This window comes from Fringilla coelebs (genome assembly GCF_963513975.1).
Source record: "Fringilla coelebs genome assembly, chromosome: 6".
NCBI classification, from domain to species: domain Eukaryota; kingdom Metazoa; phylum Chordata; class Aves; order Passeriformes; family Fringillidae; genus Fringilla; species Fringilla coelebs.
In genome coordinates, this window is record NC_140034.1 from 35642659 (window position 1) to 35670081 (window position 27423).

Here is a 27423-nt window from a genome sequence, read left to right on the forward strand (position 1 = left end):
ATTATCTACATCAGTAAAAAATAGATCTTTAGAACTTAACCTTGCCCCTGCTCCAGGGAGATTTTGGCCTGCACTAGGACAACAAAACATAACTACACACTGACTCCTTTTGCATCACCTCCGACTGTACGCAAGTGTGGATCCTGCTCTCACAAAACTTCCATTAATTTCACAAGGGGCATGAATGTGGCACATACGTGTAATACAATTTAATCCATGGGACTTGCTGCTACAACAAAGCTCAGTCAGGGGTCTGCTGAAAAGCCAGGGCAAGAAATTTCACAATTAAGTGAAAGATATTTCAGCTCAGACATACCTTTCAAATACTGCTGCATGTTTCCTCCTCTCTGGGAAAGTCGCTGGGAAGGGAGTCACTCTCTTCTCCATTGCCCTTGGAACTTTAATTAGTATTGCTTTGGTTTATTTCAAAAGAAGCCATGAAAAAGCAATAAAGTGTCTTGTGAGACACTACGGAGAGAAAAAAACAGGGCAACACAGGAAAAAATGCTGTGAATTGAAATTTAAAAATGGAAAGAAAAGTATAGGTGAGGTATTTTTCCATGTCATTTCTTCCAGGATTCTGCTCCTCCTTTTGTTTTTTCTGTGATGTCTATGACTTGCCATTCATATTCCATCCCTATGCTTGGAAATTGCTGTCCATCAAGTGAAAGGTGAAGGAAAAGAAAAAAAAAAGTGGAACGGTGTGTGGAAGACATGAAGGGATGCAGAGAGGAGATTTATTGAGTGTAAAGGTGTCCAAAGGAGATGGAAACGTGTTCCCCAAGGCCATGGTCTTCGATGGTGCTGCTTGCATTTTTGGGCTGTAGCGTAGCAGATGTATGAGAAGAGCCAGGCTTCACATGCTACAGTAAGTGCAAAATCTCGAGACGCAGATGCCATCACATCAAGGGTTTCCTTGTCCCTTGATAGAGTCCGCCCACAGTGGTTCTCTAGAAACAGTTCTATTATCAAGTAGACATCCATTGCTTTTTTGTTGGTTTTTTTTCTTTTTTTTTATTTAAAAAGTAGTTTTTCTAATAATACATAGAATATATAAATAATAATAATAATTAAAAAAAACTATTTGGGTTTACTTTCTGTTCTCCAACCCATCTGTATTTTTTGTGGTTTGCTGATATATATATATTAAAAGACAAGAAAATCAACTCTGCTCACTATTAAAAAAAATATTAAATCCACTTTTTATGTTTCCAAAGAGAAAGATAAGGAGGGAAGGTGTGACAAAACAAAATAAAAATGAAAAAAAAAAAAAAAGAAAGAAAGAAAAAATAAAACAGGAAAATCAAAAACCTTCTGTCTCTTCAAAGTAGTTGTCAAGAGCTTTAAATGCTTGTGCTTTCAGTGTACACCCCACAGGGAAAACATAACAAAAATTACAAAAATTAAAATTTAAAAAAAAAAAGAAAGGGGGGGAGGAGGAAAAAAAACAACCAACCAAAAACCCAAGAGGACCTAAAATTAAAAAAACGAAAAATGTAATAATAATCTTAGTAGTGAAAAGGACAGCTCAGAGTTTCTGTGTCTTTTTAGTTATCTTAGCAGCCGCCCTTTTTGTCTGCAGAGGGAGACCTGCCACCACAGCCACCTCCTCGGCTCAAGAGAGGCTCTTCTGCATCGTCCTCGTCAAAGCCATGAAAGGTCGAGGTGTCGCTTTCTGACGTGGAACCGAACAAGTCCTCCGTAGTGCGTGCTGGCGCTGCTTCGTCCCTCCTGCCTTCTCTTCCCAAATGAGCTGACATGTATGATGAATATATCAGCACATGGGTTAAGCAACAGGCATCATCATCATCATTTTTTTCATCATTTTCATTATCATTAAGCAAGTCAGACTATCACGCTCATAGGTGTGCGCGTGTATGTGCCCACGCACCCCAACAACATAGAATAGGTAGAACTGCAGTAAGAAAAGTAACAAAGGATCAGTTTCTCTTTCCAAGAAAAAATCTACAAACACCACAGGTGCCCATAGCTACAGCAGCGAAAGGGTTAATCACGTTTTCCTCTCTTCAAAAGACAGTAAAATATCTCCTCATGATTACTTAGCTCAATTTTAAAATATTTTTAGACCATGTAAGTAATGAGACACTGTTAGCTCTAAGCACAACGGCATCAACAGTCACAAATTTTCTGCTATAGAAATGTAAGCCACTAGATACCTCATCAACCTCAAGACTACTTTTTATCAAGTTCTTCACTTGATCCTAAAGAACCTCCTCTTTAGACAAAATTAAATACATTTAGAAGACTATGTGAAAGTATCCTAAACCAATACTTTAATACAAATTTCATGGCATGCCCTTCAAAAATAAAAAAAACCAAAACTAATATATACAGTCCAACAACTAAAACAACTGAGAAGTAACCCATCTTGGGAAACACTGGAAAGCTCAAATTTGTGTGAGGCAATCCAACTTTCAAGATGGAACACGAAATTCTCCACACAATACCAATAACGGCAACAACAATCATAAGAAGACTCCTAAAAAGAGAAGTCAAATGCTGAAATCTGTGAAATTGAGGTTTGTTTTCTCTCTCAGACAAACTTTTTGTGTGATTAATAGTATGACCTCCAAATTCCCTCTTTAGGGATGGTAAAGAAAAAGATACCTCTTGTGCCGCAGCAAAATTGAAATATGAGATTTTAGGAAACAGCTATTTTGTTATTCACAAACAGTAGCATGTAATTAAGCAACCAACTGTTGGGTCCCTGCTCCAGCTACAGGAATCAGCCATATAACAATATACTGCATAGCTTGAGACAGAAAGAAGGAAATCCTGTTCACAAAAAAAAAAATGATATAACAAAATAAATGGTAGATAAACCATATTGTAGAAATGTAATTTTACTGACTTTGTGAACAGAAGAAGCAATATAATTTCCATGATCTCTCTTTCAGTGTAATGAAAATATTCTCCATTATCTTAAAAGAGAAAGATGGCAGATACCGAAGAGGTTTCATTGTTTTAGTTTAGAGATTAGTGTGTGGTTATACCTTAATCACTTTCATCACGCATCAGTCACAGCATTGCAGACCCTATGAATGACCCAAGTGGGTCAGAATTTGTACAAGGATAGCATTTAATGGAACTGATTTGGCACAGTTTAGGCTACAGGCTGATCTACTTGTTCTATCACACTAAGGAATCAAGAGAATTAAAGTATTTGTGTTGCAATCTGATATAACCACCATAGCAATGTTTAAGTAGCAATAAAATATGGCTCCATCTCACTGTGCCATATCAGGACAATGCTGAAATTAGTTATGTTGAAATATAACAATCAAGGCAAAGGGCAATAATCTTCCAAGATGGCACCACAGACCCCATGGACTTTCCCCTTCAGTTAGTAGAAGCAATCACGTGTACACTAAAAGGTCCATGTCTCTGATTGCACAGAATTCATAAGGATGCCCCTGGAGAAAACCAAAGGAGTTGCCATTGATCCTCTGGTGACCAGTATCATTTCAGAATGTCTTCAGAGGTCACAACAACTGCAGAAGGTGATTTCAGAGAGAGGCTAATCGTTCTCCCATTGAATGTGGTAATAGGCTTACTATGAATTTCAGCAGGAGCATAAAAGGCCATTTCCTTGGCATGAGAACATTCCACATTACATTTCAGCCATAAAGCAACAGACATCTTTCAGTAACTACAGTATAGAAGGAGCAGCATTCATACTGAATTTCAAGGCCTCCTTGGTTTTCAGATTTCTATATCACCATTTTATTACCACTAGTATCACCACAAAACAAAGATATCACAAGTGGAAATTTGGACCAGTTCTGGAATATGCAGTTGTTAAAGGTCTCCCAATTCCCTCTACCACCACCGCTAGGTCCTATATGAGCTATAAATAACTGTTCAGCTGGAATCAAATTTTCCAAAAAAAAGAGAAAGAAAAGAAAGGAAAAAAAAAAAAGTAAGAAAGAAAGGAAGAAAACAACAGCCCAGAAATAAAGACAACTCAAAATGGGAATGGGAAAGACACAATTGCCTACATTTAAAAAGAGAGAAGAGAAGGGAAGGGAGAAATAAAAACCTCTTTAAACAAAACTAATGATAGTCGTCTTGTAAGAGGATAATTCTTGACAGCTAGCCCCATACCTACCCTGTAATTTTCTCCCTCTTTCTTTTTTGGATGAAGAAATGCATGAAATGTGTAATCAATGGGAATGCTTGTCATGCAACTTTCATAAATCTTGTAAGTAATTTATAGTTGTAATTACAGCATTTAAAGACAAGAGACCATTCCGTAATATTGTCATTGGATTTTCTCCTTCCATGTGAAGAACAGCTAGTACACGAACCAGTGTTCCCAAAAGCCAATAAATAAACTAAAATTTCATTATTTCATAAGACCCCATTTGCTTAAATATGTGAATCCAACAATGGGGACTATAATATAAAATTTTTTTAGTCATCCTTTCCCACAAGCACAGAGAAGAGGTAAGATTCCATCTTCTATCCCTTCCCAAATATGCTGCCTTTCTTCAAAACCCTCAGAAGGTGCAAAAACCAAATCACACAAATGCCTTTGTACAATAAAGATACAAGAAGGAGTCACCTACCAGAGCGCCCACAGTCTGAGCACGATACAAGTTCCTCAGGCCGGCCACTTTTTTTGTTCATATTGGAGCCTCCGAGGCAGAAGTCACAGTAGTTATTGGGAATGATGACCCCGTCTGGTCCTTTCTGGGCTGTAGTTGGGTTAGAAATCAGATTTACTACAAGAGCATTCACTTGGACATTTGCCCCTTATCCTTGATATGGTGTTAGCTCGGTGAGTTTACAGGCCACAGTCTTCCCAAAACATTGTCAATCAGAACAAAAAGTGAACTGCATAAACCACCTCCATTTTAAGTACACCCTGGGTTGTACCTATTTTGCCTGAAATGCCCTTTACTATTTCCTTTATAATCCCAGCCAGGCTGCTCCTTCTCAAGGACATGCCTCCAGATATGCCTTTACAGTTCAGGGACTTGTAACATACAGGTATAGAGGCAATCCCTAAGGCAGGATAAGACCTATCTTGTCAGTAAGCCAAATCTGGTTTTTCAGGCAACAGTCATCATAATAATCCCACAAAATACAAATTCATAAAGGAAAAATACAGTCTCCAAAACTCAAAAATCAACAGTGAGAAGATGGGATAGGTACCCTTACTGGTTTTATTTCAAGTAGCTTCTTAGGGATCTACATCTCTAAGTAGCAGGATGTCTTTAGCCAGAAGGTTGTTTCAAAAGCTCCTGAATATTCACAGAGAAAGCCATCTGGGGATTTTTCACCCAAGTTTTAAGGCCCCTACAGCAGTCATGTTCCCTTGGATAAGCCAGAAGGGTCCAACACTACCCCAGCAGAGTGAGCCCGGGGCAGACACAACCAGCAGAGTTAAAAACTTTTTCAGCCAAGTAAACGGGAGCAAGATTATATTATTATTTTCCAGCTAAGAATACTTGGAAAGGAGCAGACACACACTGATCTTAAGTAAAGGAGGATGCAGATCCCTTTGGAAGAAGAGAAGGGCAGAGGTCTTCTGCATTCCTCTTAGTTGAGCAGAACAGCAATGTCCTTTTTTTCTCGCTCACAACTGCCACTTCCCTCCTCTGCTCTCCAGAGAAGGAAAACATCTTCCTGTACACTCTAACTATTTACTGAGGAAGAGAGTGGAGGTAATGGTTGGTCTTTGTTTCTTCTCTTCACACATAAAAAATCCAGCTATATGCCAGTAGGTATACCTGGCCTAAGCCTACTGCATGAACTTTACAAATGAGAAAATGAAGAACTAGAAACTGTACCATCTTTATTTAATTATCTTTTTAATGCATATTTTGTAACTTGCAGATTTTTAACAGATGTTTTGACAGCCTTTATTAATGGTCTTTTTGTCCACATTCAAATTTCCCCCAAAGAACAATGACATTCTAAAGGGCTTCTGGTAGCAGTCCAAGACATACACTTAAAATTAAAATTTCCTCCAAGTTCAATCTGCTTTTCTGGTTTGAGTGCATCTAATTATTAATTTATTTCCAGATGTTGATCAGCTGAACTTTTGGAGATTGGTAACTAAAAGATCCCAAGTAAAGTGAAATTACGAAGAAAATTAAAACCTATAAGGCTGCAAATACATCACAATCTTTCTCTGTGGTCATGGAGATCCTGACAGTGTTTACTAAACAATAGACTTTGCTCTGACATGATCCTGGTTGACAGATTCCCAACTCTCTCAAAAAAAGAGAGAAGATTCCGGTGTTAGATTAGCATTTTGTCTGTTCTAGGAAGGCATTTAATATATGCATACAAAATAAGCAAAAAAAGAACAGGAACCAGGTGGAAGTCTAGCACACCGGTTCATTTTAAGAGCTGTAACAAAATGATCATAAAGTAGTTGCTGGTACGTATTTTGTGTATAAAAAACAGACCTTCCTAGCATTTATATTTCCCACTGCAGTCACATTTTGAAAAAGTTAAGTAATTACCTCTTTATATTATTCTGCATCTACACACAGGCCATGTGCAATGCCAACTCAGCAACCTCAGAGTTCAGTGACTTTTTTTGTTGTTGTCCCTTATTAAATTATTTCACCTTTCATCCAAGTTTCCTAAAGTGCCTTACAGATATGAAGATTCAATTATTAACCTCAGTCAGACTGGAAATGGGACAGGGGGACTCAAAAATACATACACTGCTCAATTCATCTGCAGTGTGGGAGAGAGGTGGAGGGTATTTGCTGAGTATGATAAAGCTGAAGGGATTCTCCCAGACTACTGAAAAGGGAATAAACATCTGGTTTGATTGCTTTTCTCTTATTCTTTCTTCTCCTTCCTTTCTTTTCCTTGTTTCCCCCTTTCTTTTCTTTCTTTTTTTCTTTCAATTTATTTAATCTTTGATCTGAGTGTCTGTGTGCTTCCTTATTTAGCTGGGTCAGTAGAGTGTGATAGTAAAAAGTCATACACAGATGAGAAGTTCCCAAAGTTACATTAATGATGTCTTAAATGATGTATCTCAAAAGCCAAACAAACCAGGCAATGTTATTCTCATCAATGTTTTGGTTTTTTTTTTTTTTTTGTTCTAACGTGCAAAAACTAGAACCAAACCTGACTTAGCTTATTTTCTTGATCAGTACCATACAGTGAAATAAGTCATAGGCTAAATCACACAAGGTTTGAGAATAAAGAGATTTTCAGATGGCAGAATTCTTACTTTCAAAGGATCTTTTTTTGCATATATCCTCAGAGTTTCTAGTTCTAATTTACTGTCATTAACAAATGATGAACAAATTAGGAAACAAAGGAAAAATGGCACGATTTGACGTGTAATCTTCATGAATAGGGTATCGTGAAGGAAAAGCCCTAATCTCACCCCTAAATCAATAAAACTATGGATTCACAAGAAAAAACAATTAATTTCCTCTGGAGTAATGCTGCTTTTCATCTGAGACGTAGTAATTAACTAGGTATTCACTTTTTGCACAAGGCGATCAACAAATAGAAGGTGCAAGTTTAAGCAAAAGAGCTCAACTAGCAAGAAATAACTCCCTAGCAGAGAGTTGACTCATTTTGATCAGGTGATTGCCTCCAAGGATTTGGTTAAAAAAAAACTTCACCCATAATTAGAAACTATTTTAAAGCAATGGCTTGAAAACCAGCCATGGCCTTGTCCTATCTTACTCAAATCTCCTCTGATTTTCTTTTCACATTGCAAACTGCAAAAACAGATCAAAAGCTCTGAGAAGCTTTGAGTATTGCTTGAGCTAAGGTTTGCTTATAGGAGGTGTACTTAAATCAGTGCCTCCTGCCATTTCAACTTAGGGTTGTTTTCAGGTTTCATCAAAAGCCCTGTCTTCATCTACATCTCCCCTAAAATTGAGTATACAATTTTTAAAAAATACTTTAAAACTTAAAAAATGGATTAAGGAGAGACATGGAAAGATCTGTACAGTTCAAATAATAGCTTCCCTGAACCTGAAAGGTGGTTCACATGAAGACAGGATGCAGAGTGAAAATAAAGTCAGTATTTCCAAATAAACTTGGTATGCACGTATTCTGAAACTTTTTTTTTTCTTCTCAGCCTAGTCAAGTTAATTTCAAGCTATTACAAGCTGAGCAGAATAAAGAACTACTTAAAATATGGTATCATCATTCACAGTAGTCTTCTAGCAAAGTAAGTTTGTTAAATTACGTAAATTATGTAGTATATCACACAGTAACTTTGCTCTGTAGACAAAACCTGAAAACTAAACAAGTTGACTGAGTTTAAATATATAAAATACCGTATGTGCATTCTTGATTTTGAAGGCAGAGGCTCTAAACAGAATTCTAACTTTCCTTCGCCTCTCCCAAGAAACCAAAAAAACCCAGTAAATTATCTTCCACATAGTTTCAGTTTAATAATAAAAGCAAGCTGCTTATAATGAAATAACATCAAGAAATAAGGAATTTTCTTTTCTACATCATCTCCTGGAGCCACATGACTCAATAAAAATCTCTTTTTAGAGATTAGAAGTAGAAATTTTCTACTTAGGGCTGCAGAAAATATCTTGGATGGAAGGCAAGCTCAGAAGAAGGAATTCTTGTCTCTGTTTATTAAACAGAAAACTCAGAGTAGAGATATTTTAAATAGTTTTTCTTCAAAATGTGACCCTTAAATATATACAGACAAACCCCCAGATAAATAGAACCTTAATTCTATCCATTTTTCTGATTTCTACGCAAAATTATTTTGATGATTTGGATGACAATCTTCAAAACCTTGTGAGGTGGAACCAGTGCTTAAAAGAAATACTGGTTTTCTGCTCCTGGGTAAAAAATCACTGTCACGTATATTTCTTCAGCGTGTAGGTAACACAGCACAATACTGAAGATATGCATAACTTAAGATATGCATCTAGGTTTGGCAGCATTTTACCCCTGTTTTTTGGCATATCCACATTGCTGGGAAGGCGATGGAGAATGCAAGGAGTGCATGCCTTGCTGCTGGGGTGTGGAGCTGTGCATCATTTATTTCAATGATTACAGTGAATTGGCTACAGTCAGAGATCCATGCATTCACAAAGGGATTTTCCTAGCACATTTTGTCCAGCTCTTACCTGTTTCTTCCGGGTTTGATCCAAAACCAATAAAGCACGCTGGAGGTTTTCAATTCAATTTAAAGGGCTTTGAATTGGGCCATTTACTCTGTTTGCAAAAAGAATCTTTAGAACACAATAGAGACAGCAGGACCCTGCCTGTAGGCCTGAGTCAAACCAGTGCACTTCACGATGGAGGAAAGGGGTGGGCTTGCTTTTTTTGTTGGTGTTTTGTTTGTTGGGTTTTTTTGTTTAATTTACAAGACTCTTTGTCTGAGATGGGGCTAGCTTTCCTTTCCAGCTCCTCCCTTTTTCTCCCTGGCAAAGGGCAAATCCACTATCTGTCTGCCTGAGCAGAACGCCAGCCAAGAGCCTGCACTTGCAGTCGTCAGGCCCCTTGGAGGCCTCGGTGACAGATAACCCCAAACCATGTGACAGATAACCCCAAACCATGTCTCCATGTGCCCGTCCTCGCCCCCCCGGCTGCCGCCGCTGCTCCCTGGCAGGCCTGGCCCGTCTCCATGGTGACCGCGGCCCGGCTGGCTGCGCCGGCCTTGCCACCTGCCTGCCTCGGCTCTCCAGCGTCAGGAATCGCAGCGCGGCCCCTCAGAACGGCTTGCCGCTCAGAACGGCTCGGTGCAGGCCAGGCGGGCTCACCAGAGAAATTACACTGGGATGATTAAATGAAAACATGGCTTTTATGGGAAGGCAAAAGAAAAGCAGTGCCTGGACTGTGGCTTTCTTTGATGGAAGAAGAGGGAGATGGCTGGCTGGGCATGCAGCCCCTTCTGTCCCTGTTATTGCTGGGTACAGCGAGCAAGGGTGGGCAGAGAGGCAGACCGGGGAGCTGCTTCTGCGCTCAAGGCTAGACCCTGCGCTGGGGAGGAACAATGAAAGAACACAACTGCCGGTGTGGTGAGGAGCAGGCCACGCACAGCTCAAGGGCACTCAAGGCTCTTGCTCTGTCACACGTACGCAGCCGGGCAGGGATGTGCACAGCCATTTCTGCGGACTCCTCACCGTGAATTAAGTGCATGGGTTTTTCATTGCCGTTTTTCAGGAAGAAGTGTAAATCAAACTGAATGAGAGGAAATTGCCCGTCGCTTACTCTGTTGTTAGCACCAGAGATAAGCGTGTTGGCTGGCCCGAAACTGGGAAGTGTTGGGGCACTTGATACAGGGCCCTGCAGCAGGCTGGAGGCGGCACATCCGTGTCCATGTGGTGCTGTTTTTCTACCAAACCCACTTGGACCTTGGGTGTAACGCTGGGAAATGGCTGGTGTTCTGTTCCCAGAGTTGTGCTAATCAGCTTGCACAGCCCATGGCCTCCACTAGCTCTGGCTCCCCACGCTGCACTCCCCCGCATGGGATGGGCATGCCCTTTGCTGGCAGCCAGAGAAGCAGGATATGCTACTGAGAGGTGGTGTGAACCACCCACCCAAAATATTGCCAGGTCTCTCTAGTAATTGGATTTTATCTCCTTTTTTGAGTTACCTGGTAGTGTAGGGATAGAAGAAGCTGTTGCTTTTGCACAACTTTTAGCAACTCTGGAAGGTTTGCCTTTCCTAAAGCCCCTGCTCACAGAGAAGCGCAGCCAAGGAGCACTACAAGTGCTAGGAGAAGGAGGTATATCTGTAAAAGTCAGAGGAAGCCTCTAAGTGTGGGGAAAGGAAGATCATTTGATCATCTCTTTTACAGGAATCAGTGTGGCCGTCAAGTTGAACGGCTAATGAAAAAGGTGGAAGGTGAGCTAGGTAGCTGGAAGGTACAGCTAGGAAAACACAGCATCAACTGATTGGATTCAGTAGATTTAGGGAATCAGTGTTCCTCCACCTTAAGGCAGCATTTAATAGAATTTCTGTGCACTGACCTTATAGAGTCTTCTGCAGGAACTCCTAAAGCATCAGCCAAAAGCCTGCTGCTAGGAGTAAAACATTGTGACTGTCTAGTGCCTCATGAGCACTAGAGCAGGAGATACAGAGTAGGCAGACAAAAGAGTCTGACATCTTAACATACAGATTTCCTGATTTTAGGGGTACCTCTGTAGAGACTTGGTGCCTGGCCACTGAAGCACATCATTCCCATCAGCTAAGGGAATATATCCCACCTCAAGAAGGTATTGTAATGCCCAATATACAGCCCCATCTCGCAGCATCCCTCAATATTCAGGTGAGAATGGCCAGTGCCATTAATTAGGTCCCTGCAACATCTCGTAGCTTTTATCTGGAAATTACTCACTGGAGGAGTAGGAGAAGTCAGAGAGCACCTATTCAGTTCAAATTCAGTCAAAGCATTTGGATTTTACTTGGTTCAAATTCTACATGGAAAAGGAAAAAAAAAAAACAGAAAAAGCAGGGAGATAGCAGAAAAAGAAAAAAACCCCCATCAATACATTAATGATACCATCCTAAATCAAAAGCTGATGTGCTGTTGAAGCAACACATGTGTTTCAAAAACCAATTTGTCAGATTGGAAATATTTTCCCATAAACTGCTGAGAAGCACTCGGTGCTTCTCTTCAATGACAGCTGCACATCAACAGCAACATTTTCGTCCCTGTCCAGGCAGTATAGAAAAGGAACACCAAACTAACAAAACAACCACCCCATGACTCCAATCCAAACAAACAAAAAAGTGGGTTGCAGATTAGCTCGATTTTGGGATTTTTCACTATGCCATAACTCCAAACAACTGATGTATTTTTTAACTCAGCATTGCAAAATACCCCCACAACCGTCTCAGTAATTTACAGCTGCAAAAAGGATTTAAGGGAAATCTTTACACAGTTCAAACTCTCCAATCATTACTGCTTCTTTTAGCATTTTGACTGTTTTTTCTTATGAAAACAAACTCTGAAAAGAGAAAAAATCCAAATAGATTAAATGACTAAGAAGTCAACTCAAGGTAATGTACATATTTTCACTGAAAAGCACCTGCTGCAGGGTATCTTGTTGCAAGGTGGGCATTGATGCATCCTTGCATTCAGAAGTAGCTCCCACCATGGCCCCAGCAAGGATCAGCACTGAGGCAGGGAAAAAGTAGGCCTGATGTAGCTTTTCAAATTGATGCTGCTTGTGGAGAGGAACAAACAGCTCGTCTCCAACTGAGGGGCTGACTCTCCTCATTTATTCATGGCCAGCCCCCTGCCTGGATGGAAATAAAAATGTTTCAAAGATGACTGTGTGGGGGAGCTGGAGGACAGCTTGGAGGCACACTGAGGTTAGCACATTAATTTTTTATCTCTGGAGACTGGGTATCCAATTATGCTTAGAGTACACAAACAACTTTGGCTGGTCTCTCCAGTAGAGATTTATCCACATAATAAAATCTGTGATGGAACTGGGCACAACAGGCTGATGCCATGAAATAATGTACACAGGTGGTTTTGCAGGGCAGATGCTTTAGCTAGCAGAGGGGCAGGAGGGCACAGGAATGCATTCTCTTTAACTACATGTATTGCACAATGGATCAACCTGCACTCAGCAAAATGTACTTCATTTAGGGTTGCCATTGGCCAAAGTGCTTGTGGGCATAAGATCCTGTTCAGTTGCTGCTTCTGCACAGCCGCCTGCAATCAACATTTCACACAGCAAAATGCCACTGAGAACTCTTCTCCTTTAAAGGAGAGGAAGTTTTTCTCCATGTAGACACACTATCCTATTCTCCCAGCAATTAAGAAAGAGCATTTATACTAGTACACTCATTCACAGAGACATTTCAATAGATAGAAGTCTAATGTAATTCCTATATCAGAAGTGCCTCAAAATTTGTGAGCACCAGCTGCCCCCAGAGCTGGCCTGTACCCATGGAGAGAGATGGAATAAAACAGCAGGTGTTTTGTGGCAGGCTTGGATGCACCCTGGGCTCACAAATCTCACGGTCTCGGTGCCAACATGTAGAGGAAAAGCCAGCAGAGGAAAAGTCTGAAAATGGTGCAGGATCATTTGTTTTTTTCAGTGGAGTTGAGAAAATGGGAAGTTGACTTTTTAAAGGGTTTTCTATAATTTCCTTTTCACAGCTCAATACTCAGGTAACAAAATCAGAGAGTAAGTCAGAAATAAATGTTTGTATAGGCAGAGGCAAGACTAGACACTGAGGAAGGGCTATTTATTTGTGTCAAAGGGCTAGATAAAGCATAAAAAGCAAGCCACTAAAGCTCAAACAAAACACAGGCTAGGGTGTTGACTGTTGAACTATCTTTCATGTTGCAACAGGTAATCTATATGTGAGAAAGAACAGAAGGAGAGAGAGATGTAAAGAGATGTAAACAGACAAACCTACACAATCAAGGACAGTGCGATATGCCAAGGAGGTGAGACGTGGGACTTGGGCCAGTCCCAGTTCTTTGATGCACACCTATTAAATGGGTCTCAGTTTTAGGTAGGTTCCTCCTATCCACATCTCTTTTCCAATCTCTGGATAATTTTCTGACCTATTCAAATTGGTCTGTGCATGAAATAGAGGGGACTGAATATGCAAAAGACAAGAGGCTCTCAGGTCTCAATCTGGCAGCAGTTAGGGCATCAATAGTTGAATCCTGCAGAAGCCCTGCTCCCTCCTGCATCACCAGGACTGCTGTTACTGCAGGTTCTGCAAGGAGTGGAAGCTGTAGAGGAGACATGGGTACAGAGGAAGGAAGTTCATGCTGCAGCCGCCCGCCTGAACTTTACTGACCTAGTGCTCACCTCGCACGGCACAACAAATTCCAAATGCTGGTTTGATTTGCCTTGCCTTTTCGAAATCATGCTGCTCATATCTCTGACACACTGCTCAGCAAATAACCAGATCCTGCTCTACACCATATCTCTGGTCCTCCTGCTCAGTGGGTTGCGGATTAGCTGTTTGGATTAACATCCCCCTGCCCTCCCTCCCTCCCACCTACCCCACCCCCAAGCCCATGCAGAGAGGACTCTTGAAGCTCGAGACCTACGATGCCACAGACCTGTCAAATCTAATTCATAACACATGCCTAGCAGTTCTTAGGGGAGAGGAAGGATCTGATGCTCTGGCTTCCCACCATCCCCCTGTACAAAGGGACCATTTAATGACTGCACATTAGCAATGTGGACAATTAGCATTCACATGGAAGATAAATGGCAGCATAAATTAAATATTGCCAAGTGGAAGAGCAAAGATGCAAGATCTGAGCTCAAGGCTCTAAACAAACAAATAGGCAAAAAAGGAACAAACAGCCACTGTGACAGCTCAGCCATTTGGGACAGTTACCTTCCAGTATCTGGGACTTTCCCCAAGGCTGATCTGCGCATTTTCACGGCTGTTGCCCATAGCTCACTGGCTCCTGGCTGGTTATTCTTTCCACTCAGGAATCTGGGCATCAGAGAGGTTTATCCCAATGGTTCTAAATTTCTGCCTGCTTGTGGATCTGTGCATCAGCAGCTTCCCTTTGCCACATGCTCTGGGGGAACACAAGCCCAAGCAGCTCTCATGCTACTCTTTCCCACATGTAGAATGCACCTTTTATATCATGGGCCAAAGTCAGCTGCTCCTAATCTTACCATAGCTCTCCTAGCTCTTCTTGTTAACTTCTATAATTTCCTAAGCACCAGACACAAGGACTGAAACCCCTTGGCACCTATGTCAAGCTGAATTCAGGGTATGGGACACTACCTTTCTTTTTTTGGGCATCCATTGCAAGACCATTTTCAATATTAATTCAATACAGATTTGCGATATTCCTCTCAGGTATGTAACTATTACTGACTATTGCAGGCACAGGAAAAAAACAACCAACCAACCGGAAAAACCCCAAAATGGATGTAAATGCTAAGTAAACAAAGCTACTGGGTGAACACTGACATTCCCCTGCCTGCCCAAGCAGTCACTCTTAGTGCATTGACAGCTCAAGTTTATCAACAGCTGGAGGAGTCAAAATCACTTTTACTGCAAATCTACCAAACATGTGAATAACTAAAAGGTAGAGCATAAAAGTGACAGAAACATAGAGCTTGCCAAATGGGATCACACTAAACAGTCCTTCAAGCTCAGACAGTGGCTAGTAGCAGATGCTTTGGAGGAAGGAAACCCCCTCCCACACTTCCCTGGGGACAATTATCAATTATACTGCTTAGAAAGAAAATGTTTTCCTACTTCCATATTTCTTGCAGTTCTTAAGGTATTAGAAAGTGTTTTCCTGCATATTTTTCCCTATAAGCATTTTATTGCTTTATTACTTTGAACTAAAATAACACGGATCATATGCTGATCCAAAAGAACTTTTTGAAAGTGAACAAAGCTATCTACACAAATCCCAAGGTCACAGCAAACATCAAATAGTATGTAAAACTGAGAAACAGGGGATTAGAGACTTGCAAAAATCAGTAATAGAACACAGTATCCTTGACTTCCTGTTCTGTTCCTAAGGAGCACAGAAGGGACAGTCAAACAGAGTGATGGACCTTATGCTCACACTGAGCATATATGATTCATCACAGAAAAATTCGGACCACTTAGATCTCTTTCAGCGCTGTACCAGTGTGGGAAATTGAGGCACATTCTCCTTTCACGTTCCTGCTCTCCTCCTTGCAGATCAGTACTGATGTGTTTTCATAGCTTTTGTCAAACTATAACTAAGGAACAGCTTTTGGCAAAGTTGAGGGTAAGCTGTTTATGCAGCAGATGAAGGTAAAAGGGAGAAAGATGGTTATTTTCATACTGAAAAACTGAGACATTGACAAATACCTCTTCTTTAAAGGCAAAACAAAGGCAGCCCCCTGAAACGACTGGATGTGTATTTCTTTGGCATCCTTACTAAGCCACTGGGAGGCTGCTTGATGATGGGCAGGTTGGGCATCTTTTCTTTTCCCCCCTCTCCTTGCCACCTCCTCCCCACAGGAGCAGTAATGGAAAAGTGACTTGCTGCAGAGATAATGCTGGGTTTGAAATGAATTCCTGACTAGCTGAGCCAGCACCCGTGTGAGCTGTGGCTGATTAGCTCCAAGCATCCATGTCCCAATCACTCACAACTGAGCTAGGCAATAACATCAGCCTCCCCAAGGCAAAGACAGGATGGAGGTAACACCCCTGAAAAGGATCTCAAAGGCAAAGGGAAGATCCTACTCACGTTTGTGGTTTTCATTTCGGTGCACAGGGGAAGAGCGGGTCTCCTGTTCACGGGCTTCATCACCCTCTTCACTGGCGAGGTGGGTGTGAGCATAGTGGTAGCTCAGCCCAGGCCTGTTCTTGTAACGCTTGCCACAGACTGGATGGAAAGGAGATATGGAGGGAGGGGAAGAAAGAATGGCAACATCAGTGTGATCTACAACCACAGCAGCATCCTCTTGAATAATGCTCCCTTTCCCCTGAGAACAGCACCATGCACTCCATGCACCTGCCCAAAACCCTTCCAGCCAGCACTGGTGAAAGGTGACAGAGGCAGCCCTGCAGCTGCAGGTCTCCAAACAAGCTTTCTTCCCACCATGCTGCCAGCACTCCTTCTCACAGGCCTAGGCAAATACATTCAGTCCCTGCAGATCACAGAGCCCTAATCCTCTCTGCTAAGATTACTAACAAGACTGCACATAAAATTAAATGAAACGCCAGTTCCAGTGGTGGTGCTACACAATGCACAGCAATGGGAACAAGACTTGAGAAGAAACAACATTATTTTCTTCATTACGGATCTATGAAAAAAGGAAACAGCTGAGATTTTTTTAAAAGGCTTTCCCTAAAAGGTTAATAAATAGCTTTATTCACAAATTCTCAGTTAAGACAAGGAGATGGAAATCATCCACAGTTTCTTGCTAAAAAAACATGTGGTAGTGATACTTATTTGCCCAGGTAAACTCCATATTCAGCATCCCAATGAACAATGCAATACGTGACAGAGAATCCTGCTCCTGAACTTTCATTTATTTTAGGATTAAGTCAACAGATATTAAGGACAGAATCAAACAGCTTGGGGTGATGAAAGGTCTACACTTTCACAGGGAGCTTAGCAAGGACAGGCAACATCATAAATTTCATTACATATGAACTGATTTTCTATAAATTTTTTAATTCATGTTATCATCTCAAAAATTTATCACTTTTCATCTTCAGAGCATTCTCCGAATATTCATTTTCTTTTATACAGCTATTTCATCTACCAAACACAAATACTGCCATTTTAAAAGACTAGAAAACAAAGACAAAAAGTTTAGTGCCCTTCTTGCAAGTTTTTCCTCACAGAGACATTTTCAGTCACCTTAATTAACCTCAAGGATTTCAAACAGGAATAGATGTCATGTCCAGCAGCCTGCAGCCTGTCCTGCATAGTGACCATCCACTCCTAAAAACTTAAGTTGGCCCCAATATGTATCCTGCAACATATATAGATACTTACTTCCCATTCTCCAAACACCTGAGTCTGGGAATGTCAAAGACTCCACAAATAAATTTTTAAAAAATTAAAAAAAAAAAAAAACCAAAACCAAACAACAACCACCCTCATCCCATTTATTCATTTACATATAAATAAAACATAAAATTTTATTCCTTTCTGCTACTACTCAGAAAACACCAACGGATGTTACGCCTTTTGGAACAGATTATAAAAAATTGTAAATAAAAGCTTATTACGATAATATATTTCATTCTTAATCTCTTCTAACTGATTTACAAGCTCCCTCAAGGAAAATGCTTTTCTTTATTAGAAATATGTAAAACAAGCTCATGATACATATGAGTGATCTGGAATATATGATACTTTTTCCCAGTTTTCCTCATTGTGCAAGGAGATGATCACAGAATCATCATAACAAGACAGAAGTTTCTTTGAAGCGCAATATGTCCTGTCCTCAGTCACAGATTTTTTAAGTCTCTGAATGGCCTTGATTTAGAAACGAGACCTCCTGCAGGAGGGAAGAGGGAATATTGAGAGGAATAAGATACTCATATAGATATGCACATCCATTCTTTGAAGCATCTGCCTTCATTTTTCATATGTAAACCTAACACAATTGCCACACATTTTGAAGAACTAGACTGTTGTTAGATGTATGCTCTCCACAAAACATCAGTTCAGACTCCCTCTTCTAGTACCATCCTTGTTTTCTTCCAGTGCATTCTGGAGAGGGAAACTACTTCTCCTTCTCTGTGATCCTGCAGGGCAAAGGACAAGCAGTGGAACAGATGCTGAACAAGAGTGAAAACAACAAGATATCAGCAGTTCTGTATCATTTTCCCCATATTTTGAACAGTGGAAAAGCATAACACTTAAGTAATCATCAACCCAGAAAGAGCTCACTGCTTAAATTCTTTTAGAATGGTAACCTTCTCTAATTACACAAATGTTGCAGCTTTACTTAGAATGGAGAAAGAGATTTACATTTCTAGCAGATTGACCATCTGCTAGATGAGCTTGATCGGCTCATCAAGTATCCTACTCTATCCCACTTACTTTTATGTGTTTGAAGAAGAATGTAAAAAAAAAAAAAATCATATTGCTATGAATTACCAATACTGCTCAAAGACTTCTGTCATATTATTTCCAGGACACTATCAGGTGATCAATGCACAAAAGAAGACTTGCATTCCCTGCAGCAAGTCCCAAAATGGTGGTGTTTACTCCATTCCTTACAGGATCCTGCAGGGATTTTAGCTATGGTGTTAAGGATGACATAGGAAATCAGACGGGTCTGTAGACTCATCCTTCTTCAGCAAAAAAGTATCAGCTCACCAGGAAAAAGCAAGTATCAATATAAGCTGAGTCAGTAGTAATTCTGTAGCTGAGTCCTTTCCATTGTGAGGACTTAGAGGTGGCCTTCAAGGGTGACAGCAGTCTCAGACATGCCTTGTGAGAAATTGATTTGGAGGACTTCATAACCAGAACTGAGGCAAATAAGTTTGGTTTACATTATCCCAGCAGATCCTTTGTAGGACCAAAAATTTGCAGTTCCAGCAGCCTTTGTTCTTGGTGTCTAGATTTTTCCATTTTTCAAATTCACTTTGTGTCATAAAAGAGTCCGAAGCAATGCCTTGAATTGAAACTGCAGAGATTTCATGTTCCTCAAACAAATCAGACTTTTGCAGGGGGAAAAGGGTCATGATATTAGTCAGGCAAAAGAACCATTGGCTTCAGTGAGACTTTGCTAGAATGGAAGCTAAATCAAAACTTCATGGATTCTCCAACAGATTGAATCTTCTTGAATTCACCCAAATCTCTTATTTTACAGGTAAGAGCACATTTTATTAATCTACTGTATCACTATGCTAAGAAGTAGTTTCTATAAAGGGTGATCATTAATAAACACTTAGCTCTTATATAACTCTTCCCACTGCAGACTGGCTTTTCAAACATTAATTAATCTTCCTCCACATTCCTGAGTGGGAAATACTATTCTCATTTCAGTTCTTAAAAAAGAGAACCGCAGAGGGGCTGAGTTGCCCACACAGTGATCTTTTTTCATTACCAGGACTGGAATCCATGCATTCCAGCATCCACACCAGTGCTTACACCACATCTTTCTCATTCTTAGAGCTGACAAAAGCATAATGAGGACTGGTTCTCCCAGTCTGAGATGCATGCTGTTGATTAGTTGTTAACACTATGCAGCTCACACATAGCAAGTGAGTGTGCCTTTCATAAACTTTGTCCAGTGGCCTTCCTTTCAGCAGCTTTGACTTTTTTATCTTCAATTTCCCTTGCTAGATAGGCTCATGATCCTTGCATGTGGTAGATTTCATCCTGAATCTCAACACTGGGAAGTTGACTTGATCTTTAATTAGGTGGCCAAGCTCAAGAAAAACAGCGTGAGTTTGTGTGTGTAACCCACTCCAATTCCTCCTGCATTCAAAGGATATATTTTTGCTATGAGCTGATGTGAATGCTGCCTTAGGAACAAGCTGGGTAAGTAAGCAGTAATTCAGCAGTGCAGACCAAATGTCACAAATGGGGAAGAGGGTGAGATTTTTTTTTATGAGGCCACCAAACATTCTCCTATGATAAACTTTACTTTCCTTCAAATTTGAAGACTGATACTAAGATGTTACACAACTACATTATGGGGGGGAAAACAGTATAATTGCAAGCATTGAGTGTTTCACAAAAGAGAGCTCTCTTCTATGTTCTGGACTGTAGCACCCTGCAATTCTTTGGATAAGCAAATTCTCACTCTGTTTATATTTCTCAATGATTAAAATCAATATAAAATACTTTCCCTGTTAAAAAGTGGATTTGAAACTTATGACTTAAAAGATTTCCTCATCAAATATCTAATGGCTGTGTTGCTGTCATTTTGAAATAGTTACACATTTGGTCCTTGGCAGCCTGTGAGCTGTGTTCCAGCCAGCTCTCCACATACATTTTGCACAATCTGTCACCAGTATGAGACAGAAGGAAACAATCCATGTTTTCAGTGGAAACAGGAAACTGGAGGAGTACATGCTGGGGTTTTCTGGTTGTTTTTTTTTTTTGGTCACTGAATTTTGTCCCCTCATTGTCCTTCTTTGCTTTTCTCTGTTGCCTCCTGTTCCTTGTTCTCAGCTGTGCTATGTCAAATACTAAATATTGAGTTAACTTCTGGCAGGCAGTCATTCCTCAAAGTTATCTTCCTGTCCTACCATTCACTCCACTCAAAAAAAAAAAAAAAAAAAAAAAGGCAAAAAACCCCTGTGTCCTTGTTTTGCACTGGTTTAGTAATATATTCTCTCCTGTTACATTTGTGTACAAACTCTTGCACGTCTAGAGATCTCAAACATTAACAATGCATTTTGACCTCCATTGACAGAGAGACTTCACATTAGTCCCTCTTTGATCAGTACTATACACACTATAGTGTAGTCACATGATACACCTGTAGTATGAGAGCAGCTATTTAGTAACCCATTCCACAGGGAATTTTCTGCAGGTAGAATAGGGAGGTAAATAGTCCTTGTTTCAGTGCCCCCAGAGGACAAGTCCCAGAATCTACCTGCTGTATTAAGATCACAGTAACTCTGAACCCCAGTTCAAACCCCAAAACATGTGCAGCTCAACAATACAGCCGTGCACATTTCAATAAATGGGTTGCTAGCCAGAGCAAAGGAGAAAACTAATATTCTACATGAGCAGAAAATGTTCAACTGCCAGGGTCAATTCTGTTCCCCTTTTACCATGTGCTCTATTCAACATCTATGTTATTCAGTATTTAAATTTTTAATGTCCTTACCTATCTAATCTTGTCTTTTCTACCAATAATGTATTCAATGGATGCCAAGCATAGCAGGTATGGTGGGAGAGTTGTTTGTTGAGTTCATCTGAACAAGCATCTTATTCTAGATCTTACTGCTTATCTATTTAGGGATTCACCAGAAAGGATAATGCCAGAAGATGATTACTGAATAACCTGTTAGGTGAGCCATCTCTGTGCCTCTCATGGATACATAACAGAGCAAGTTGCTTAAATGCAGTTTCTAAAAGTAATTGTAAGTACAAGTAAATCTATCAACCACTCATCTTCAGAAATGCTTCTATCCTCAGAACAGCATGTTTAACTTTGTTCTGGCCACTACTACTTCAAAAAGGCCCTTTGGAGTTTTTCCACATGAAAAACAAGCTTAGTGGAAGAGCTGAAGAAAACACAGCTGAAAGAAGTCCCAGTAACTGTTTTCAGACATAGAAGATGTTGTTATTATCCCTTGAGAATAGTACAAGAACTGCTAGCCTTGGACTTCAGCAGAGAGAATGTAGGTAAATAACTAGAGAAACCTTAAAATTAAGTTCTTGAGGAAAGAATCAGCTTCTACAAAATACTACAAGATCAGTGTCTCAGGGTACATACAATGTAGTGTTAGTCACTGATCCATCAGAAATTTTAGGAAGGTTTCAGTCAATACTTATTTTGCACAAGGAATGGATCTGAATGTACAGTTCAGTCTCAGAAGAACTACAAAAAAAAGGATATTATATAAATATAAGTTGCAATGCTAAAATAGGAGTTTATATGGGAATAAAACTAAAAGGAGACGAGGACTTATTGGTAAAAGGAAAAGAAAGAAATAATTTCTTTTAGACACGGGCAAAGGAAATCTTCCATAGACAGAGGAACAGAAAACAAAGGTGGAAGTATGTACGTAGTCCCATGTCTCCATGGGAACTTGAGAAGAATGAAAGCATAAAAGTGAGGAAGGGCAGCAGGAAAGTTAATTACTTGAAGAGATTCAGGACAGACAAACTTCTCTGGCTAAAGGAAGTAGATGTTGGGAATCATGGAATTCAAGTGCTACAACCGATTGCAACTTTTAAACCAGAACACAAACTTCTATATACAAATTCAGAGACGGTTTTTCTTTTGAAAAAGTAGTAAGTAATATATAATAAACACTAATAAAATCGTAGAAGGGTTTTTAAGAAGACTGCTCAGTAGGAATAATGATTACCCAGCTGAATATTTGACAGTGAAATAACATCAATTCTTATTAAACATGTAGGTATTCATTCATTCATTCATTCATTCATTCATTCATTCATTCATTCATTCTGTCCCTCGTTTAAAAATAACATGCCCCGTTCATCAGGAACAGTGGTGGTGGTTTACCTTCCACTTGCTTGACATCAGAGGCTTTGCTTTGTTTTTCAAGCTCTACTTTCCACTCTTCTTTGAGGCACCTGCTGCCTCTCCTAGCCCAGTGCTCAAGCTACTTTTGGGACTGCTCTCATACAGCTGCTAAGCCATTTGGCTGTGTTACCATTTGCAGTTTATACCAATCTCCCACCACACTTGCCTGCCACTGTTGTTATTGAAGCTATCCCAAGGGAACTCAAGGCACAGCACTATCCAATGCAACTGGCTGAAAATCTGACCACCAAGTTTTCTACTTGGTGATGTGATGAAACAATGCATTTCATGATTATCCTAGCAATTTTATTGATGCTTTGATCAAATATTTTATTCTGAACTTCTACTACAGTATATGCTCCATAAAACCAGCTGAAGTATTTCAGAATGTTTCATTCCCCAAAACAGGCATCCAACCACGTCTTCTTAAAAATACAGGAGGACAAAATATTCTGAGCTTTGAAAACTTTTATCACATAGAAATTGCCTGTTTCCAGTCAGCTTTAATACTGGGACCAAGTTTAATACTGATGTAGGTCTGAATGCCTCTTACAGAAGAAAGCAGGTCTTTTCAGAGATAACATTGCTATTTTCTAGCACAAGGAGCAGTGACACTGGGCATCACTCTTGCATCAACTTACGGACACACAGCCTAGTTGTTTTCTAAAACCCTTTTATAACTGATGAGATCTGTTGATATATTCTTGTTTACCATAAATATGAATGTGTAAATATGATAAAAGGACAAAGTAGTTTTTGACCACAAATCATTTTTTATGCCTATGCAGTTTATAAGAAAATTAATTTGGTTTAGCTGTGTTTATGCTTTCTTCTCTCTGGTCATTTTCAAAACTCGAATATCAGAATACGTGCAGAAAAAGCAACCTGGAGGCAAATTAAATAAACTACAGAAAAAGCAAACTGTTGGTCCATTAAGGTAATTATTTATACCAATAATGCAATTGAGGGAATAATGCTTTCCCAAACAGGAAATAAATACACTGTTTCACCTGCATGTTTCCATGTAAAACAAACTTATCTGCCCACAGCATCTGCACAAGGAGTACTGCAAACCAATTCCTAACCTACCACAATTATTTTGAGATTTATCTATAAATATATTCATCAAATAATTTCAAAGAAAAAATAATCCAAGAAATCCACCCAAGCAGGATAATAGGCCAATTACTCATAATTAATGGTATGTCATGTTTGTATAGAAATTTAACAAGGGCAGGATATTCTTCAGGATGATGACATTACAACTGGGACAGTTCTTCCCTTCTGCTCTAAACTCAGATAAAGAGTTCTGCTGTCATATAACACTTTTATCAGCTATCTGCAATGGAAAAGGAGAAGTCACTGTGCAAAGTCTGGAGTCCAAAATTCCTTATGACTCACCTGTAACTGTAAGTTTCGTAGAAGGGAAAGGCTTCAGCCAAATGAAATAGGAAAGTTTACATTTCCAACACTAAAGATGAAATTTATGCTCCAAAATGTAAGCCAAGGCAAATTCTGTCAATACAACAATGCATGAGAGTCTTGACTTCAGTCCAGATTTCTGCTGCCTGCTTTGATATCTTCAGTGTTTAATTTGTGCAGTGTTTACTCTGTGCAAATCACTACTATGCATGTTGGGAGTTCTCGGTAAAATCCAAAAGCAGTGCAAGATCAGACAATATAGAGTCATCATGGCCAAAATTACTGCCACTAACAAGTGTTCTTGGATTTAGAAGGATGTTCCAGAAAAGAGATAAAGAAAGATATGCATACACCACCAGCGAAGGAAACCTGTGGATTTCAGCAAGATACATCTTGGGCTCTCAGAGAAGTTTTAGAAGACACATTTTAGTTCTTCCAGTGCACTAGGACTGCTATTTAATCACAGCATAGGTCTTCTGACTCTTCATAACTTTAAGGGCTCTTCCTCCTTGACCATGTTTTTATCATCTGTCATGTCCCCCTCATATGCAAGTCTTTTGGTTTCTGGGCACATACAGTCACCTGGTCTCACCATACAAGAATATGATTTCATCACATGGAATATAGTTCTTATTCACCATGCAAACTCCTTATTTCCTCATATTTTTAAAAATCAGCAGAAAATGCCTCCAAAGATTGACAGAGCAAGAGTTATTATTTTAAGGTCGGTAAGCTAGGCAAAAAGGGGGTTCTAGTTGTCCTCAAAACCAGCTGGTTTGGATCACAGAAGTGAAGATCTGCTATTCTCCTAATTCTATTAACTTTTTTTAGGTTATTTTCTTACAGGCTAGAAGGCACCTGGTAGCACAAGTTACAATTGGATGTGCATTCTAGAATAAGCCTTAAGATGGGATATCTCAAAAATATGTGGGTAAGATAAGTGCCCTTCACAGAAATGAAGCAAAAAAGAATATGAAAAGAAGAAGGAAGGCATCAAGGACTAGACTGTAAAAAAAAAACCCCAAACCATTGTGTAACAAATATTAGACTCCTCACTCATACTGGGATTCTGGTACCCTCCTTCACTGTTGATGCTGGGCTCTAGTACAATTTTTCCATTCAAACAATGCCTTGCTTCACCTGCAGTCCAACTGCAAGATGCCAAACAGCAGGACTGTATTCAAAGGGAATAAGTATCAAAACAAAGCATTCGAGATGGTATTTGTTTCTTAGAAGGGCTCAGCTTTTGATGCTGCCACAAGACATCTGGTGAGGAATAAGACCTTCAGAATTTAGCCCAGTGAGATTTTAAAAGGACTGAAGGGAAGAGAATCACCAAATATATCAAGAGACACAACAAGGGTGAAGTACCTTTGTCGGAGATTTTTGAGTTATGCTTTTGTTTGTAACTATCTGAAACAGAGAAAGAAATAGAGGGTGAAACTTACATGGGGGAAAAGAAGACAAAAGGCAGAGAAGCCAGAAAAAGAGAAAGAAAAGATAAGAGATGATTTATTAAAGGGCAAAGGAAAGTGGAGTCTTGCCGAGAACTTAATTTTTATTTCCTTCATGCAAAAACACCAAGAGCATCAGCAGCAGGTGGCAAACATGCAAGTCAGAGAGCAGCAGAATATTTTGCTGTAATATATGAAGCCCTGAGTGCACTGAGCTGGTAGGACCAGGCTGGAAGCAAAATAAGCTGTCTGGTTGCTACTTACTGTCACAAACATAGGGTTTGTCATGATCATCCTGGGAGGCAGCATCATTCCGTCTCCTGCCACCTCCAGATCCCCGAGCCTGCAAGGACAAGAGGAATGTTAGCATTATTCCATCACTCCCCAGGTCTCCTTGCACCCCACACCCTCTTATGAAAGATGTGCAGTATAAACTAAACAAATCCTCAGCTTCCATACAGGTTTCTCAAAGTGGTCTTGACCCTCCATCTCCTAAGATGTGCTCTATGGTAAGGGACCTTGTAAAGCAATGGAGATCCTCTCCACAGATGCCTCAAACTGTTCATCCATAGCAGTAGGTCACTGCCAGCACATATTCAGTCGAGTATCATCACACATTCATTTCTGAAGGTGTTCAAATACCTTGCTGAACTGAATATGAACGAATGAATAGATGAACAGGTGTTGAAGAATATATACAAACATTAAATCAGCCAGAAAACAGGCCCCAAATAAAAGAGAGGTCAAATTATTTCCTCCAGTATTTTCAAAGGGGCATTGTTTATGTTGCTATGTTTTGTTTTCTAGCTGAAAAGCAGTGTTTTGAAATGGCCTTCTGGGACAAAGATACCGTGGCTAATTATAAAATGGAGCTTTGGTCAGTTAGTGGAAAAGATTAGATAATGTGGCTACCTGCAATAACAGAAATTACCCAGAAATGTCTCTCTGCAGTTCTGTGTTCCTAAAATGGACCGAACTGGCAGCTATAGAAACTGAAAAACTTTGTTTCTCCACAGCACAGACTGTTCTGTCTTGAGCTCCAGGGTTGAGAGTGGAATTCAGCATCAAAACTACTCAATCCTGACCCTTCTCAGCTGAGATGCCAACAAGGAAACAGCTCATATCTGTCCAATGCTGGAGTTGGGATGGGAAATTGGGAACTGAGCCAAGGCCTTCAATTCTTTCATGTTCACTAATGTACAGTCTGTAATTGACAATAACTTTAGACTTGATCTTTGTTTGAAGAAGTGATCACAGGTGGATGGCTAAATAATTCCTTATTAATTCTCCTAACTACTCTATTCCTGGAAAAAAAAACGACAGAATTGCTTCTGCTGCTCCTCTTATTAAGTTGTTCATATTTCTCACTCTAGACAAGGCCACCTGACTCAAATCCTGCAAGCCTTTTCATGTGAAAATGAGAAAAGGACAGAGCTTTGTTAGGTAAAGCTGAAGAAGGTGTAGAAATCCTGAGAAAATTCGCACCCAGCCATAAAGGGGCCATGAAAACTTCTTCCCTCTTCTATGAGCTTGGAACAGAACTAGCACTATTAGAATTGTGTTCCACTGGATATCTAAAAAGAAGTAATAAGGAACAATTTTACACTGGCCTGACCAAGTCTGTTAAAACAGGGATTTATAAAAACTTCACATGTTATTTCCCTGGGATTGCTCAGGTCTAACTCTTAACACAGTCCCAAAGGAAAGACATGGATTTGCAGCTATCTGGATGGGGTAAATACTATTATGTATGACAAGGATAACTCTGCCTTCTGCAAAGACCTCTGTGCAGTCCAGCACACATGTGCAGAGCAAGATTTGTAAGGGTGAACTGAAAAGCAGTTTCACCCTAGAAATGGCCTCAGCAACAATTGTTGGTGGAAGCTTCTTTACTGACCGTATCATATAAAATCATCTTACTAGTCTGC

At 39.9% G+C, this 27423-nt stretch overlaps 1 protein-coding gene across 1 annotated transcript in view; it reads right to left on the reverse strand.

Moving 5' to 3' along the window:
* The window catches only part of DPF3 (double PHD fingers 3), a gene marked incomplete at its 5' end in the record, with an annotated part of 153497 nt that overhangs the window by 23327 nt on the left and 102747 nt on the right, over positions 1–27423 (reverse strand). Inside the window, 3 exons of the mRNA XM_084208038.1 lie at positions 4590–4718; positions 16166–16303; positions 25760–25838. Of these exons, the coding sequence (XP_084064164.1) occupies positions 4590–4718; positions 16166–16303; positions 25760–25838 (346 nt within the window). The remainder of the gene's footprint in view (positions 1–4589; positions 4719–16165; positions 16304–25759; positions 25839–27423) is intronic.